Below are 17694 nucleotides of genomic sequence, written 5' to 3' on the forward strand. Positions count from 1 at the left end.
CAACAAATCCAGGCCCCAGCGGACTCCCGGTGACAGAGGTTAAGGGAAAGGCAAAGGGAAAAGGAGTATTCTTTTTATATAGATGCTGCTAACCCTTAGTTCAATTCCCAACAAACTTTCTATTTAAGATCTGTAAATAGTTGGTTGATGTGCTTGGTTCAAAAACATTCCATAATTTCCTACTGTTTTCTCATTTGGTCTAATAATATTACAAACAAGTGTTTGTAGATTTTTGGTCATTCTCAGTAATATTCTCTTTTCTGGGATTGCTATAAATAGAACTAAGGTAGTTTATTACTATTGATACATAGGACTCTCAAAGCCTATTGTTAAAATGACTGACTCTAACAGCACGACCAAAGCCACTTTTAGACCAACCACTATAAAAATATTTATACTTTTATTTCACTTCTTGTGAAATTGTGAAAGCTAAAAACTCAAGGCCAACTTAGTTCTTGGGAATATTTCAAAAGATTGCAAGAAAATTCTATTTCTCCTTTAATTGGGATTCCAACAATATTGCAGTTTTGTCTACCACCTGAAATTACAATTTGCAACAGGATACTGTATTATATTGGCAATTCTAAGTTTATTTCTGGCAAAAATAGCTTTAAAAGGAAAATAATTTGTGAAATCCAGAAAGTTATATTTTCTAAACACAAAATTCTGCATTTAGCAAATAGTAGACCAAAAAATTTTCAGACTCTCTCTTTTCTCCCAAATTACCTGCATTACTTTATGCAAGTAATTCTAAGTTGATTTCTTTCTGTCCCAATAGCTGTATTACCATTTTAAAACATTTTTAACAACATAATTCAATTCCATATGCTAATGAAAGACAAATTTCTCTATAATCTGAAAACAGCACAGATTCTTGGAGGGGTATAGTTTTTATTTTTCCAGACAAGTTTGAAACAAATGTTTCTCAAAGCTATTTTATAATTTGAAATTTTTTACTTATCCTTTGTCTGTATTATTTATCTACACTGAGCTTGAGTGGTTCTTAATGTTGAGCTATTTTCAAAGCCTAAGCCCTTGGAAGCAAATGGACAGATGTTTATCTGTAAAATTCCTTTTTGATATAGAAGAAACAAACATTGGGGAATAAACAAGAAACTATATTTTAAGTGTTCTCATGTTAAGATCCATCACCTACAAATGTAATGATGTTAGCACTTATTATTACACCATCCTGTCATCTAATAGGTTAGACACTGAGATGTTTTTCCTCTATTCAGGTGAATGGAGAGTCATTTGAATCTTCTATTTGTACACAGTGTGTTTTTTCCTTCCCAACTTATTACACCAGACTTGACTGTGTACAAAATAAGGCTGCAAATTTTTGATCGTTACTTCAACTTGCCACGATTGCTCTGTTTCTCACTCATCCCCTAATGCTTACTGAACATGCTTGGGTATGGCAGAATAAGACCTCACCAAAAGCTTTATAAGTCCTGTTCCTCCTGGCCAACCTCCATGATTCAATATAACATGGGGAACTGAGGATCCTGGTCCCCACCATTTAAAAAAGCAGAGAGTCTGGAGGCCATGATTCATCAGAGTGACCAAAAATGTTGGTACCTTCTGGTTCTATTTTTAAAGCGAATTTACTCTCCCACAATATCATCTATTGTAAGTTGGGCTTATAATGCTTAGTTATTTTCCATTTATAACTGAAAAAAATATCAAATAGAAATTAGTAACATAGACAAGTAAATAGTTCCACTGGTTAGAATTAAGTCCCAACAGTATTCTGTAACAATTCCTAATAAAGGTCCAAATCCTAGATGTCATAACTATAAGGAATTGGGTTCTTGAAACACTTTTTTTTAAAACCTTAATTTTTGCATTATGCATTCTTACTTGATCTCCTCCCTATTTGGCACTCACAGCCCCTAAACATAAGATAACCCAAAAGTTGGCCTCAAGTAGGGAACACATAAACTCTTCCTTTTGTAGAAAATTTATCAGTGTAAAACACAGTTCAGCAGCTACTCAATCACTTCACTTCTCTGCTCCATCTGTTATGCTGTTTTGATGATTGATCCATATTATTAAATTTCTGTAGGTCTTAATTCTATCTCTACTGTTCAGTTACTCAAACTCAGTTCTAAGTCCATCAGTAAGGCTTCCATTTTGGATCCCTATTTCCTCATTATCTCAAAGAGGGTTTTGATCTACAACTCAAAGTAGAATTATTATTAAACTGTAAAATATTTAAATAAATAACATTTTCTAATTTTTCTTTTTTTAACATCTTTATTGGAGTATAATTGCTTTACAATGTTGTGTCAGTTTCTGCTTTATAACAAAGTGAATCAGCTATACATATACATATATCCCCATATCTCCTCCCTCTTTCCTCTCCCTCCCACCTTCCCTAACCCACCCCTTTAGGTGGTCACAAAGTGCCTAGCTGATCTCCCTGTGCTATGCAGCTGCTTCCCACTAGCTACTTATTTTACATTTGGTAGTGTATATATATCCATGGCACTGTCTCACTTCGTCCCACCTTACCCTCCCCATACTCCGTGTCCTAAAGCCCATTCTCTACATCTGTGTCTTTATTCCTGTCCTGCCCCTAGGTTCTTCAGAACCTTTTTTTTTTTTTTTTTTTTTTTAGATTCCATATATATGTGTTAGCATATGGTATTTGTTTTTCTCTTTCTGACTTACTTCACTCTGTATGACAAACTCTAGGTCCATCCATCTCACTACAAAAAACTCAATTTCATTTCTTTTTATGGCCGAGTAATATTCCATGGTATATATGTGCCACATTTTCTTTCTCCATTCATCTGTGATGACTACTTACATGTTTTCTTAAACTTTCAACCTTCAAACTGCTTTACACATACATACATCTTTGGTAACTTTGCTTCATATTTAGGTATATTCTACCTATTGAGTTATCTGGACACATTCTGTCTACTGGGTGATCTAGCATATATCCACAAAAGTCTGTGCAATATTATCACTACAAATGCTTTGCCCAGATCATATTCCAATAACCCATGGCCTCTCACTGTTGAATTCCTTAACAACTAGAGATACCTGTCCACTTCAACCACAGGAGGCCATTGTCAAGCTAAACCCAACATCGCATTTAATTATCATGTACCTGCTATATCCGTGTCAACTTTCTCAAGATTATTTCCTTCCCAAACCATACTCCCTACTTACTCCAGGTTTTCAACTATTACCTCTATGTAGGAGCTTACAAATTATGAGCCATTAAAGAAGTTTCAAACAGTCTACCAAATACCTTCAAACTCAATGTGTCCAAATGCAAACTCATTAACTTCACCCCCCAAGTCCTCTTCTACTGTTCTCTTTCAGTTATAACACTAATATTCTTCAAGACACTACAATCAGAAACCTTGGAATAATATTCTTCTATTTCTCCTTTTTCATCTACTTGTCCAATCACTTCCAAGTCCTATCAATTATTAATAAAATATATCTCAAATTATGCCCTCTTCTCAATTCACTGATAATGTCCTACTTTGCTATTGTTCCCTTAAACTGTTCTAACAGCCTCCTACTTAACTATCTGCTTTTGTTATCAGCATTGTAAACCATTTGTCATACTGCTGCCAGAATAACCTTTCTAAGTATAGATTTGGATATCAGATTTAGATAGTGTATTAAAATCATTTTTACTTTACTCCCCTCTATTAAACTCCACCCAAAGCAATATAAAAATGAATATATATGGAGGAAAATCCAGCTTTGATGAAACAAGAACATGGTCACACTCCTAACTATAAAATACAATGTAGAGTTGCAAAATTTGTAAGATATCAAGGACACTGGAAGCCAACAAATTTATCCTCAAAGTTTAATCAATTATAGATTTCTCCATGAATGTCACAGTTTTTAAAATTCTATACAATAATCTTCTGATAAGAGCTTTAAGTTCTAGGGGCAATAATGGACCACCAGAGAAGAAGGAAAGGTACCCGTATGGTATCTATTTGATACTATATAAAGAAGAGCAGTAAGATAAAATGCCATTTATATCACTTACAACCTAGCTTCCTAACCAAAGGAGACTGACAGAGATGAAACAAGGTGAAGAAGGTAGAGGAGACAGCTAGTATCAGATCATCAGAGAGCCTGTGATTTATGAGGCTTTATTTCAACTAGAGACAAATCTTCAGATGACACAGTTAAATCAGAGCCATGGGATGTTCCACCTCACTTCCTACCTCCTGCCCTCCCCACATTATTTTTCAGCAAATAGCTACGTCCACTAAAGATGCATCATAACCATAAAGGAATAATAAAGGAACCTATTTATAAAAATTGGAAAAAGAAATAAAGTAACAAAATAGAGACAGAGGATAGGTTTAGGCAATAAAACCTCAGGAAAAAACTCTCAAAAATAGATATGAAGAGTCAAAGAAGAATAACTGGGAAAGAAATTGGATGGAAACAAAAATATTACAGAGATAAAAGCCATATTTAAAATTTACTAAATAGGATAATCACAATAAGAAATACATAATCAGAGATACAGTGAATAGTCCAGAGAAGCCATATGCACACACACAAACACACACATGCACACCCCAAAATAATCACGGGAAAATGTACAGATTTTAAGAAACAAATTAAATTAAAAATACATAATTCATTAAGAGAACAGAACATATATTTTTGAAAAAAATATTCAAAGACATATTAGAAGAAAAATTCTGTATGTAATTCTTGATTCTGAGATCACAAGGATATGTCACTCTCTTAGAAATTTGATACTAACTGTTCAACCACAAGAAATATTCTGACAATATTACCAAACTTTATGAGCAAGAAAGAAACTCACTGATCATCCATTTAGAAAAATAATCTCACATTAAATAGTAAAAAATTATGTTGACCTGTGATTTCTCTGCCTTATCCCTCAGTGTCTGAAGATAATTCAAGCTTAAAACGCCTGGAGGAAAGCATTTTAGACTCAGCCAAAACCTTCCTTCTAGTATAAAAAGAAACATGTTTTCACCATGAAGTAGCTCTGGGAATATAAAACACATGAGCCCTTCTTGGAAAACTGCTTTGTGATAACATACAAAATACAGCTAGAGGAACTGAAATAAATAACTCAGGAATGTGAAACTGTATTTTTTTAAAGACTAAAGGTAACCACCAAATGCATTTAAATAAGCTTCCATATTCTATAATTCAGTGAATGACATCATTTTCTGCCAGTGATGTTCCTAACTGAAAACTTAGGAGCCACTCCAGACTGATGCACTTCATGTGATGAATTGGTGATGAGGGATAACTAATGAAACTGCTTTAGTATTTTTCAACTCTATTCCTTCCTCTTGAATCTCAAGTGTTAGTTGTGGTCCAGGCCTTCCTCATTTATTTGCCTGAATTATTAAAGGAGTGCTTCCAATTGTTGCATACTTCATCAGTTTGATCCATCTTCCTCAAATTACTTATATGACCTTTCTAATACATAAATCTTATTCCTATTACTCCTTTCAGTGATGCCTCACTGCCTTCATGATGAAGTCTAATCTTTGCAGGACGTAAGCAGGCTCTCTCAGTCCAACCCTTTCTTAACTTTCCATCTGTTACTGCTCTCACCTTCATGCTATATGTTCTATCCATCATTTCCTTTAAAAAGCTTTCCCTGACACCTCTCCCCTTCCATTATGGTAATGTGCTCCCCCTTACGTGATTAATGAGTTCCTTAGAAATACCTTTATCATGGGGTTTTCAATAGCTTGTTAAATAAGTTTACATCTTCTCATTTTTCTGTTCCCATGTGCCACCTCACATATATCACCTTAAAAAAGTCATTATCCTCCATCAACCTAGTTAATTTTGGTCTCTTGGACTGCCTGTTCCTTCAAGTCTCAGTTCATATTTCAGCTCTGCTGTAAGTCTTCTGTATTAACCCAGTCCAAATTAAATGTTCCAGCCTTTATTTTTCTCCAGTACTAAGATTTTTTTTTTTTGCTTCCAGGTTATGATGTATCTTGCCTCATATAATAGTTACTGTTTCTGTGCCTGCATCCTGCACAAATATTAGTGTCTAAAGAAGATAAGTACTTATTTATTTATCTCTGAATTCCACATGACACCCACTATTGTACCTTGGTAGAAGCTCAATAATATTGAGACTTAAGAGGAATGTTATCTTTTTTTAACATCTTTATTGGAGTATAATTGCTTTACAATGGTGTGTTAGTTTCTGCTGTATAACAAAGTAAATCAGCTATATGTATACATATATCTCCCTATATCCTTTCCCTCCCACCCTCCCTATCCCACCCCTCTAGGTGGTCACAAAGTACCGAGCTGATCTCCCTGTGTTATGCAGCTGCTTCCCACTAACTATTTATTTTACATTTGGTAGTGTATATATGTCAATGTTACTCTCTCACTTCATTCCAGCTTACCCTTCCCCCTCCCCATGTCCTCAAGTCCATCCTCTATGTCTGCATCTTTATTCCTGTCCTGGCCCTAGGTTCATCAAAACCTTTTTTTCTTTTTTTCTTTTTTTATGATTCCATATATATGTGTTATCATACAGTATTTGTTTTTCTTTTTCTGACTTACTTCACTCAGTATGACAGACTCTAGGTCCATCCACCTCACTACAAATAACTCAATTTCATTTCTTTTTATGGCTGAGTAATATTCCATTGTATATATGCGCCACATCTTCTTTATCCATTCATCTGTCGATTGACCTTTAGGTTGCTTCCATGTCCTGGCTATTGTAAATAGTGCTGCAATGAACATTGTGGTACATTACTCTTTTTAAGAGGAGTATTATTAAAGTACGTGTCAGCATAAGTAATCCTCCAAAGTCTTTCAGAGCAAAGGCTCTGAAGGAGGGAGAATACATAAATAATTGCGTTTCAATATGGTAAATGCCATAATAGAGCTAAACAGAGGCTACTCATGAAATAATTTACCCATATAGGAGAGGGAGACAATTTTGGATGTCCATGCATAGAAACATTTCTCTAGAACAAGTATATTAAACATTTATGTTAGTAAAATTCATATCTTATCATTGTTCAATATAATTTAATCTGTTCCTAGCAATATCCTATTAACATAATGCTCATCTCAATGTAACCCATTTAAAAAACAATTCATGAGACTCTTTGTATTTAGAATGAATATGGTCACTATTAATATGTTTACCCTATATTAATGCAGCATACATTTCTTAGCAATTAATGCTGGTTTTTCATATATGTTATAAATAGTCATATTTCTACTAGCTATTCTTTGATAAACTTCACTTCCAGAATCAATTCATAATGGAAACTGGGAATCCCCAAACCACTCAAGTTAGCTAGCATTTCTTTAAAAGTTCTTAAACACATCAATCAAAATTTGACAGAATTCCATTTCTGTTTCTTATAAAGACATTTTACATTTACATATTTTTATTGAGTTTGAAAAAAGATAGCTTGTAAAATGTAAGTCTCAAATGGCTAAAACCATTTTTTTGCAAATGGAACTATTAAAGTTTATTTTGTAACATGTGTTTAAGCCAAAGATATTAATTTTAGATCAAATTTCTACTTACCCAATCAATTTTATCCACATTCCAATATTTTTTTAAATCTCGAAATTGTATTAGCATTCCCTTCAGTCCCACGACAATAATACTTGCAAGAACACACTACAAATAAGAAATAAGTTGATGAAGATGCAAGATAAAGATTTTAATCTAAATTTAAAAGAATCATGGTATTTTTATGTCTTTGTCTTTGAAGTACTTACTAAAGAAAAGCAATAACCATTTAGAAGACTGAAGTAATATTCATTTTGTTTAGAACTAACCTATTATTGTACTTTAGGAATATAATAGCAATTCTAGAAAATCACAGGGTACATGTTATGGCATTCTAAAAAAAAAAGGAAGAAAGAAAAAGAAAAGTAGTGAATTATAAGGATGAATGTTATAAGGGTGAATGTCCTCTTAACTTTATAATAATTATTCACTACCTTTTGTTTGAAATCTGTTTGTTGCAAAAATTAAATATTTATATAATATATTTCTTTACAATTGTCTTGGGTATCAATTTTCTGGTTTCACCTTAATATATTTATAACTCTCTTGAAAAGTGAACTTGGTTATTGGGAGATCCTCTCATGAAAGTGATCTATTCTTATTACATGAATGAAGAATTAGAACAAGAAACGACTGACACTGTCTCTGGATCTCTGAAGACCAGGATCTTACTCACATCACTCTAGTTCCCCAGGCTTCTGAAAAGCAAGGTAAACATGTGTACTAATATTCTGAGTAACTTTTTATAACCATGCATCAAGGGTGGCAAGATGCATTTTGTTGCCTACTCTCTTGTCCAACATGCATTTTCTAAGAGCACAAATTTCATAAAATTCTTCCAAAGTCTACTTTTTATAACAGATTTCCCTGGTGGTCCAGTGGTTAAGACTCTGTGCTTCCACGGCAGGGGTTGCAGGTTCAATCCCTGGTCAGTAAACTAAGGTCCAGCATGCCACATGGCACAGCCAAAAAAAAAGAAAAAAAAGAATGGTATGTACTTCTTATAACAGAGATTGCCTAGTTCCACCTTCCAAATTAATACAGAATAAATCTAATTCCATGATGTAATTTTTATACAAAAGCCTAAGAATTAGAAAACAACCATGGTACCCTCCCATATCTTCCCCATCAAATGTGGGCTCTTTCTACCTTTCCTCCATTCAGCCATTACTTATGTCACATAAGGTTTCAGATTTAGGATCATTGAGGTTGTTCTTCAAAGAAATTTTTAAAATACAATGATTCTCATTAAAAGTAAAGTTTACAAGTAAATAATAAAAAGCACTACTTACCATGGGCAGCCAGTAAAGCAAGGGTCCTATTACATAGATGACTATCAGGATGAAAATGCAAGATATTAGACAAGCCACCTGTAAAATACAAGACAGACAAAAAAGAAAGCTTGAACTTTCTTATTATTCCAAAGTTATAGGGGGAAAAAGATAATTCTTTGTTCTTCTTGATAAGAAGAAACAAAATGTTGGCACATGATTGTTAAATTAAATAGACAGTCATCTATATTTTGTAGCTGAAGAAGCCCAAATGTGACAGCTAACAAACTGGTGCAATCAAATTAAGTCATCAATGACAAAAAAAAACAATTCTAAACAAAGAAATAGGACACCATCAACTTTTATCACACATCACAACATGGCTTTTTTGTTTGTTTGTGAAGCAAACAAATGACATTTCAGCTAAAAGTCCTTTAGCCTATAGTTGTTCAGCCTGGTCCCCCTTCTCCTAGTTGTTTCCTAGTTGTTTGGGTAATAACTGAATATGCAGCTTAGGGTTTTTCTGTGCTGATGACAAATTTCCACAGAAGCCTTTACTCTCTTCGTTGGAGTCCTTTGTTAATATGAAACAGTTATATGGGATTAAGGAAGCAGTCTCTGCAGTGAAACAGACAATTTTATTAATCCTGAAAAGTCATTAGTATTGTGTTCTAACCAACTCAACTTGTTGACAAAAGGTAATTCAAAACAGCTCACTCCTAGCTATGCTCCACTTAATGGAGAACAAATTTCACATAAGCAAATGCTTATGTCTTAATAGAAACATTTAGCCAAACCGTCAGCTTAACAAGAGGAAAGAAGTCTTTCACAGGACCAAAAAGATACCTAAAATATCTTTATGGAAAAATCAAAGGAAATAAAGCCATTAGTGTGGCTAAAAATAAATATATAAACAAATAATCAATAGCAAGAGCTGGCAAGGACTCAGAGCAACTAGAGATCTCAGACACTACTAGTGGTAATTCAATATGGTACAGCCACTTCAAAAACAGTTTGGCAGCTTCTTATGAAGTTATGTATGACCCAGAAATACCTAAGAGAAAGGAAAACATACACCTATGAAAATACTTACATGTAAATATTTATAGCAGTTTTATTCATAAATACCAAAAACTGTAAATAATTGAATTGTCCACCAATTGGTGAATAGATAAGTTTTGGGACATCCATACAATAGAATACTACTCAACAATAAAAAAGAACAGACTATTGATACATGCAACAGCATGGATGAAACTCAAAACCATTAAACTAAATGAAAGAAGCTTGATACAAGTTCCTTCCATATTTAGTGGAGCTCATCTACAGTACTCCCCAGCATATAAAGGGGGAAAAGTTCTTCTGTGGGAAATAAGTCATTAGAGAACAAAAGATTGTCCATAAAAGAAGTTATAGTACACAAAACTGTCACTAAACTGATTATTTAGGAGTAACTGGTGATGTTACATGATAATAATTTTTAAATAACAAAATATTATGCCTGTAACTCCACTAGACTGGAGAGAGCTAGTTGTCAGAAGGCAGATTACAGGATTCATTCAGATACCCGTGTGACTCAGTATATTCATGTTTATGTGGAAAGAAAAAGACACCAACCACTAAGGCACACTTCATATCAAAAGACAATGGCATGAGGAAGACTTTCAAAGATGGTGGAGGATTAAGATGTGGAGATAACCTTCCTCCCCACAAATACATCAAAAATACATCTACATGTGGAACAACTCCTATAGAACACCTACTGAACGCTGGCAGAAGACCTCAAATTTCCAAAAAGGCAAGAATATCCCCACTTACCTGGGTAGGGCAAAAGAAAAAAGAAAAAAAAAAGAAAAAAGAGAGACAAAGGAACCAGGATGGGACCTGCACCTCTGGGAGGAAGCTGTGAAGCAAGAAAAGTTTCCACACACTAGGAAGCCCCTTCACTGGTGGGGCAGGGGGAGCTTCAGGGTGTCAGAGGAGAGCACAACAGGGTGTGGAGAGCAAAGTGGAGAGATTCCCACACAGAGGATCGGTGCCAACCAGTGGGTGGGGGCTGGGGCTGAGGCTTGGGATTTGCAGGTCAGACCCAGGGAGAGGACTGGTGTTGGCTGCGTGAAGACAGCCTGAAAGGGGCTAGTACACCACAGCTAGCCAGGAGCGAGTCTGAGAAAAAGTCTGGACCTGCTGGAGAGGCAAGAGACCATTGTTTTGGGGTGCACAAGGAGAGGGGCTTCCTGCTCTGTGTGCCTACAGACGTCAGAGCACCGCCTAAGTGAGCTCGAGAGATGGGCGCAAGCCGCGGCTATCATCTCAGACACAAAGGCAGGCACGGACTGCTACTGCTGCTGCCACTGCCACCAAGAGTCCTGTGTGCAACTGCAGATCACTACCCACACCTTCCTGGGAGCCTGTCAGCACACCACTGCCTGGGTCCCATGATCCAGGGCCAACCTCCCTGGGAGAACACACAGCACACCTCAGGCTGTTGCAACCTTACACGGGTCTCTGCCACCACAGGCATTCCCCATATCACAATTGTGACTAGCGTACCCCTCCCTCTCTTCGGCCTGAGTGAGCACGAGAGCCCTAATCAGCCGTTGCTTTAACCTTGTCTTGTCTGGGTGGGGAAGAGACAACTGAGGGCAGCCTACACACAGAGGCAGGGCCAAAACCAAAGCTGAACTGCAGGAGCTGCGCGACAAAAGAAGAGAAAGGGAGATCTCTCTGTGCAGCCTCAGAAGCAGCAGATTACATCCCCACAATTGGCTTGGTAAACCCTGCATCTGTGGAATTCCTGAATAGACAACAAGTGTTCCCAAAATTGAGACTGTGGACTTTGGGGGCAACTGTGGACATGGGGTTTAATTTCTGTGTTTGACTTATTTTTGGTTTTATGTTTATCTTAATTTAGTTTTTAGTGTTTCTTTTCATTTGTGGGTTTGTTTATTGGTTTGGTTGCTCTCTTCCTTTTTTGTTTTCTTCTCTTTTGTGAGTGTGTGTGTGTGTATGTTTCTTTGTGTGATTTGTCTGTTTAGTTTTGCTCTTAAAAAAAAAATAAGCACTTATATAAATACTCAGGGATATAAAACTGGCCAGAAGGAATTTGGGGTTCATGTGATCTAGAAAATATTCAACATTAAGCTGATATCTGGTACTGAGGTGGCTTAAGCTTGTTGATCTAATTAATATAGACATGTCTTTAGTGTCATTAATATTAAGCATAATACTTTATTGTACCTAGGAATGAAATAAGACCTTATTACATCTGTTGCAAGGAAAATAACTTGATAGGATGAAATTTTAAATGTAAATGAGATAAAAGCTTTCAGATAAATGCTATAGGAATAATTATGTTCTGAAAATTATCTAAAATAGTGTCTCCAGATTTTGGTAGCTATTACTTGCCACTTGGTTTTCACTAAAAATTAAGGTTTTTAAGAGTTGGGGACTCTAATTTAAATATATAATTAAAGCTACTAAAATTTTAAAAAAATCTTTCACTATATAATAGGAAAGTGGGACATATGTTTTGAGTAAAAAGGAGTTTTATGCATGGTCAGACTGAGATTATTTTAAACTTAATTAGGTAAATGAATTTTGTTATTAAAGGTAGACTGGTGCAGGACCAGACTTAGCTCCTCTCTGCTAAGAGAACAAGTTTACTTAGAATGATGCTTTTTTTTTTTTTTTTTTTTTTTTTTGCGGTACGCGGGCCTCTCACTGTTGTGGCCTCTCCCGTTGCGGAGCACAGGCTCCGGACGCGCAGGCTCAGCGGCCATGGCTCACGGGCCCAGCCGCTCCGTGGTATGTGGGATCTTCCCGCACCGGGGCACGAACCCGTGTCCCCTGCATCGGCAGGCGGACTCTCAACCACTGCGCCACCAGGGAAGCCCTAGAATGATGCTTTTGATAACATATTTTGTGAACTATCTTGCCATTAACTGAGCTGTATTTGTTCTTAAATATTCTATCTGACCAAATGCTTTTTAAGAAAAAGCTTTTTGATATTTTGGATGAATTTCCTATCAAATTCTAATTAAAGTTCTTTTGACTTCAGCTAGCTTTGGGATGCTTCAGAGGGCCCCCAGAGAGCCTTCCTTATTGCATAGGTTTCACCTGTGGTGGAGCGTTGATTGGGATTTTCCCTTTTGAACTAGCCTTGGTCATTCATTCAGCTTTATCTCCGATGGGGCATTGGTTGGGGTTCTTCCCTTTTAGATTGATGGAATATTGGTTCAGAATCTTCCTTTTTGTGGCTGAGGAACTGTGACCCCGAGAGACTGATTTGATAACAGGACTCGTGTGTGACAACACCAGGGTATCCTTCCTTGCTGCATTGGTTTTGCCTGTGGTGAAGCGTTGGTTGGGATTTTCTTCCTTTTTGGGGGGCCAGGGAACTGTGACCCTAAGGCACTTCAGAGGGAGAATATATATATTAAACTGACTAGAATTGGTTGGCATGCTAAATTACATGGAAAGCATTGTCAAATGAGCAATAAGCATCCTCAGATTATATGGTATGAACAAATGTTATTAAAATAGATTTTCTAAAAATTATACAAAGTTTCTGAAATTTGCATATGTTCTGGTATAATGCTATACTTTTAGTTGTTATCTTAAAATGCTGTATGTCACAACAACTTGGATAAGCTTCTTTGCCAAGAAGAATTCTAATCAGATCTTTATCCTTGCCATTTTAAGACTTTTGTCATTCATAGACAGCTTAGGTGATGATTTGCAAAACTGCCACATCTTCAAGAAGGCTCATAAAAAGGAACTTTTTAAAACAAATATGTTTCTGATAGCCTTTAGATAATACCACTAGACTGGGTAACAAATGACAAATCTGGATGAACTGATTACTTCATCCAGATCAACAGGAATTAATTACATGGGACTGAATGAACTGGTGAATATGATTTATAACTATATGACTTTGGGAAATATACTAGCCTTAACCTTTGTTTTCCAGAATAACCTTTTCTCTTATGTTATGACCTACAAGTTGATAAAGTATATGCTTGTAAACAAAGACAAAACATTTATCTTTTTCTCTCTACCTAATCCTGCCTCAATTTGGCTTCTCCAGTTGGCTCTCCTGTGGACTTGATGGTTTATTGTAACTGGATTACAACCAGTTATACGAAGCATTGTTTTTGCTTATTCTTTGTTTCCAAATTGTTTATGCTTTGTGTCTTCCTGCTGCACTATGACTTTGTCAGTGTTACTGCCTGCATTACTTATATCCTGTTTATTTTATAAGATTGTTGTCTCTTACAGTGTGTAATCAGGCCTCCAACAAAATTGATGATGGTTAAACATACTGAGGAAACAGATCACATTTATGACTTTTATAGAATAATTGTAATAGTATGATTCTAAGTATGGGAAGAAGCAATAAGGGAAAACATTTCTTGGATCATAATAGACTAGAAAGACAGAGGATTCAGAGAATCTTTAATTATCAACAGGTCCTAATCCAGAAATTAACACCTGGAGTGGCATATCAACAAGAACTTTGCCTGACCTGGGATGAGCCTCCCAGTGCTGTGGGACAAAATTTGGTCATGAAATGTCTCCCAAATACTGGTCAAATTCCAGATCAAGAGGAAGATCTGAGAAATTGAATATTTCCATTAGTCTGCCATCTTCTCAGACGCCCATCTTTCTGAATGAAGTCGCTATTCCTTGCCTCAACACCTTGTCTCCCAATTTATTGGCCTGTCGTGTGGTGAGCAGAGCAAGCTTGGACTTGGTAAAAGTATCAGCAAAATTGACTGGCTTTATAATTATCAGATACTTTCATTTTTCATTAATTCTTTCCACACATAGTTATTGAACACCTACTATGTGTTAAGTCTTGGGCTGGACACTGAGGATATGGTGAACCAAAGTAAACATGGGCTGTCTAGGAGCTGAAGTCAAGAGCAGAAGGCAGACATCAATCATATAATCACACTGATGAACACTTAATGTCCAACAGAGCTAAAGTCTCTGAAGAAAAGAACACAGTTGATCCAAAAGTGTCAGTGAGATCTGAAGGATCGGAGGAGTTAACTTAGAGGAGGCAACAACAGAGACAAAAGGAATAGACACTGGAGCCCACGAGGAAGGAGGAGCTGTGACTGGTGAGCTGAGATTGAGGTGGAGAAGAGTCCAAGATGAGGCTGTAGGGGGAAGCACTCAGTTTTGGTAACATAAAGGTCTGAATTCTAAGACCTATGCAAAACCTTTTATAGGCTCTAGGAGGAAGTAACAAGATCATATTTGTATTTTAAAAGATATCTTTCTACAGAAATACTAATAGTGTTTCTGAACAAGAAAGAATCAGTTGGTGAAATAATTGACAAATGCAAGGTGGTTCCCACTGCTACTTTGATTGACTATCATTAGCCTAAAAGTTGAAGGGTTTTAATTCTTCTAGATTAACTTACTGGGTATAAATCTAGCACCTATGAGAGACAGAGTTATTTAATGGAGTGCTTTGTGAAGTCTTGTCACATAGAAAACTGGTTTCACAGCCTATTTAGAACAAAACTTTTAAGACTTGGCTTGCCCAGTGCCTTCTTCAAATCATGTCAGTTATCTCCACGTAAACTTAATAGTTGTAATGCCAAAATGAATACCATGGGAAAGCATCCTCGATTTGGATATGCACATTAAATCAGATTCCTTCTCTGTGCAATTTAATGGGAATTGTTGAGCAGATTAGCGACAATCTCAACAAGCAGAACAGCATGAAAATACTGTGCTGCCAAGCTTTGTTTCCCTGAACCAGTGTTTTGTTAGGTACCTTTTGTTTCTTCTGAAGTCTGATGAATAGAATACCATGCAGAAATGATGAAAGGAAATCTAACACACTCATCCTTGTAAGAAACTAGGTGGAAACCACTATAGAGTCCTAGAATTTTATAGATAGAAGGGTCTCCAGAGTAAGGAATGATACTTGAGTACACTATGTATTAAACATTCAAATTTAGGTTACAAGTATGTGAGAGTTTGCAAAAATGTTTATGCCAATACACATGATGAACTTATGCTTTAAATCACGAACTGTGTAAAAATCAATCAAATTGTCATGTAAAACAATGTTGAATAAGAATTACACATCTTTGATGATGAGTTGTGGCAATAATATGTCAAATTATTATAGATTCAGAATTTGTTGCTGCTTCCCCTCTGCTCCATGGTACGTTCATCAAATTTTATTAGTTAATTTTACACAATATTTTAATGTTCATTTACCCATCTTTCTCTGGCCACTTGCCCCCAACGTCAAGAACCATATCCTTTTCAAATTTACTCTTCTACAACCGCCAAAAAGGACTTAATATAAGGTAAACTCCTAATAAATGTTTAAATTATCACATAAAATGTTTTATAAATTCTCATTCAACTCCAATTTAAAATAAATGTGAATTGTTTTATAATGGTTAGCTGTTAATGTTAATTTATTAAATTAACATATACATGAATTTTCTTGTATAGAACAGTAGTTAAGAATGCAAGATTTGGAGTAGATCTATCTGGGTTCAAATCCCAGCTCTGCCACTTACAAGCTCTGTGACTTGGATAAGTTAGTTTAACCCTCTTTCCCTCAACTTTTTCATGTGGAAACCTAGCATAATAATTACACCTCCTTTATAGAGGTACCTAAAAGATTAAATTAGTTCATTTATATAAAATGTATGGGGCTTCCCTGGTGGCGCAGTGGTTGAGAGTCCGCCTGCCGATGCAGGGGACACGGGTTCGTGCCCCGATCCCGGAGGATCCCACATGCCGTGGAGCGGCTGGGTCCGCGAGCCATGGCCGCGGAGCCTGTGTGTCCGGAGCCTGTGCTCCGCAACGGGAGAGGCCACAGCAGTGAGAGGCCCGCGTACAGCAAAAAAAAAAAAAATGTATGACATGCATATAACTCAATATATGCTTCCACCACCACCACCACCATCATCATCACAGAAACACCTTTATTACTACCATCGACATCTTATCAGTACCAAGCATAATAACTAGTATATAAAAGGTTCTCAAATGTCAAATTGATTTGAGTTCCTAAAAATACATAATTGCTTCTTTAAACCAAAATGTGCACAGACATCGTATTATTCATTTACATACATGTACATCTCTATAGACAGGAATGTCATTGTCAAGGACTGATTTTTCATACAGTTGTTTTCATTTTATTTAAAGGAAGTGAACAAAAATTTTAAAATTTCAAATTGACTGGTTAGATTAGCAAAAAGTACAATCAGAGACACCACTAGAGGGAGCATTTGTTCAAAGATTGACAACAATAAAGCTGCAATTAATACAGGATTTTTTTTTTGTCTGCTCGTTGAATCATTCAGCTTCTCAAGGATCTTTCCTAAGAAAGAGAAGAGATAGAATTCCTTGATACTAGTTTTAAGAAATTGAAGAAGTAAAAATATTCTCAGGACTTTAGAGAGAAGCTCATTCTTCCCATTCTCCAAGGAGAGTAAAGGCCCATCAGTTCTTTTGTCCCTGCTGAAAATAAAAGTTACCTGTGTCTTTGCTCCTGTACTATATAGGACAGCGGTCCTCCCCATGGCAGCAGCACTTGGTATACAGAAGAAAAATGAAGGAATCACATTGCTGAGGCCATGGGCCAAAAATTCCTACAGTAATGATAATAGGAGAATATATCATTTCCTAATCACAATCAAATTTTAGAGACCACAGGTAAAACTTGTCATGGAATGAGACTTATTCTGTATTCTATTTCTGTTCTCTCCACTGGTCATAATTTAACCATTATTTTAAGAATAGCTAACATTTACTGAGTGCTTACAATGAGCCAGAAACTGTTCTAAGCACTTCATTGTTTAATCCTTACAAAAATAACAA

General features: G+C 36.1%; 1 protein-coding gene across 1 annotated transcript in view; it reads right to left on the reverse strand.

The window, feature by feature from the left end:
* The window catches only part of SLC26A7 (solute carrier family 26 member 7), a 189035-nt gene that overhangs the window by 45036 nt on the left and 126305 nt on the right, over positions 1-17694 (reverse strand). The window contains exons 8-10 of the mRNA XM_082601743.1: positions 17352-17465; positions 8845-8922; positions 7565-7660 (exon numbers count right to left, since the gene is read on the reverse strand). Of these exons, the coding sequence (XP_082457869.1) occupies positions 7565-7660; positions 8845-8922; positions 17352-17465 (288 nt within the window). The remainder of the gene's footprint in view (positions 1-7564; positions 7661-8844; positions 8923-17351; positions 17466-17694) is intronic.

This window comes from Mesoplodon mirus (genome assembly GCF_964341445.2).
Source record: "Mesoplodon mirus genome assembly, chromosome: 16".
Classification (NCBI taxonomy): domain Eukaryota; kingdom Metazoa; phylum Chordata; class Mammalia; order Artiodactyla; family Ziphiidae; genus Mesoplodon; species Mesoplodon mirus.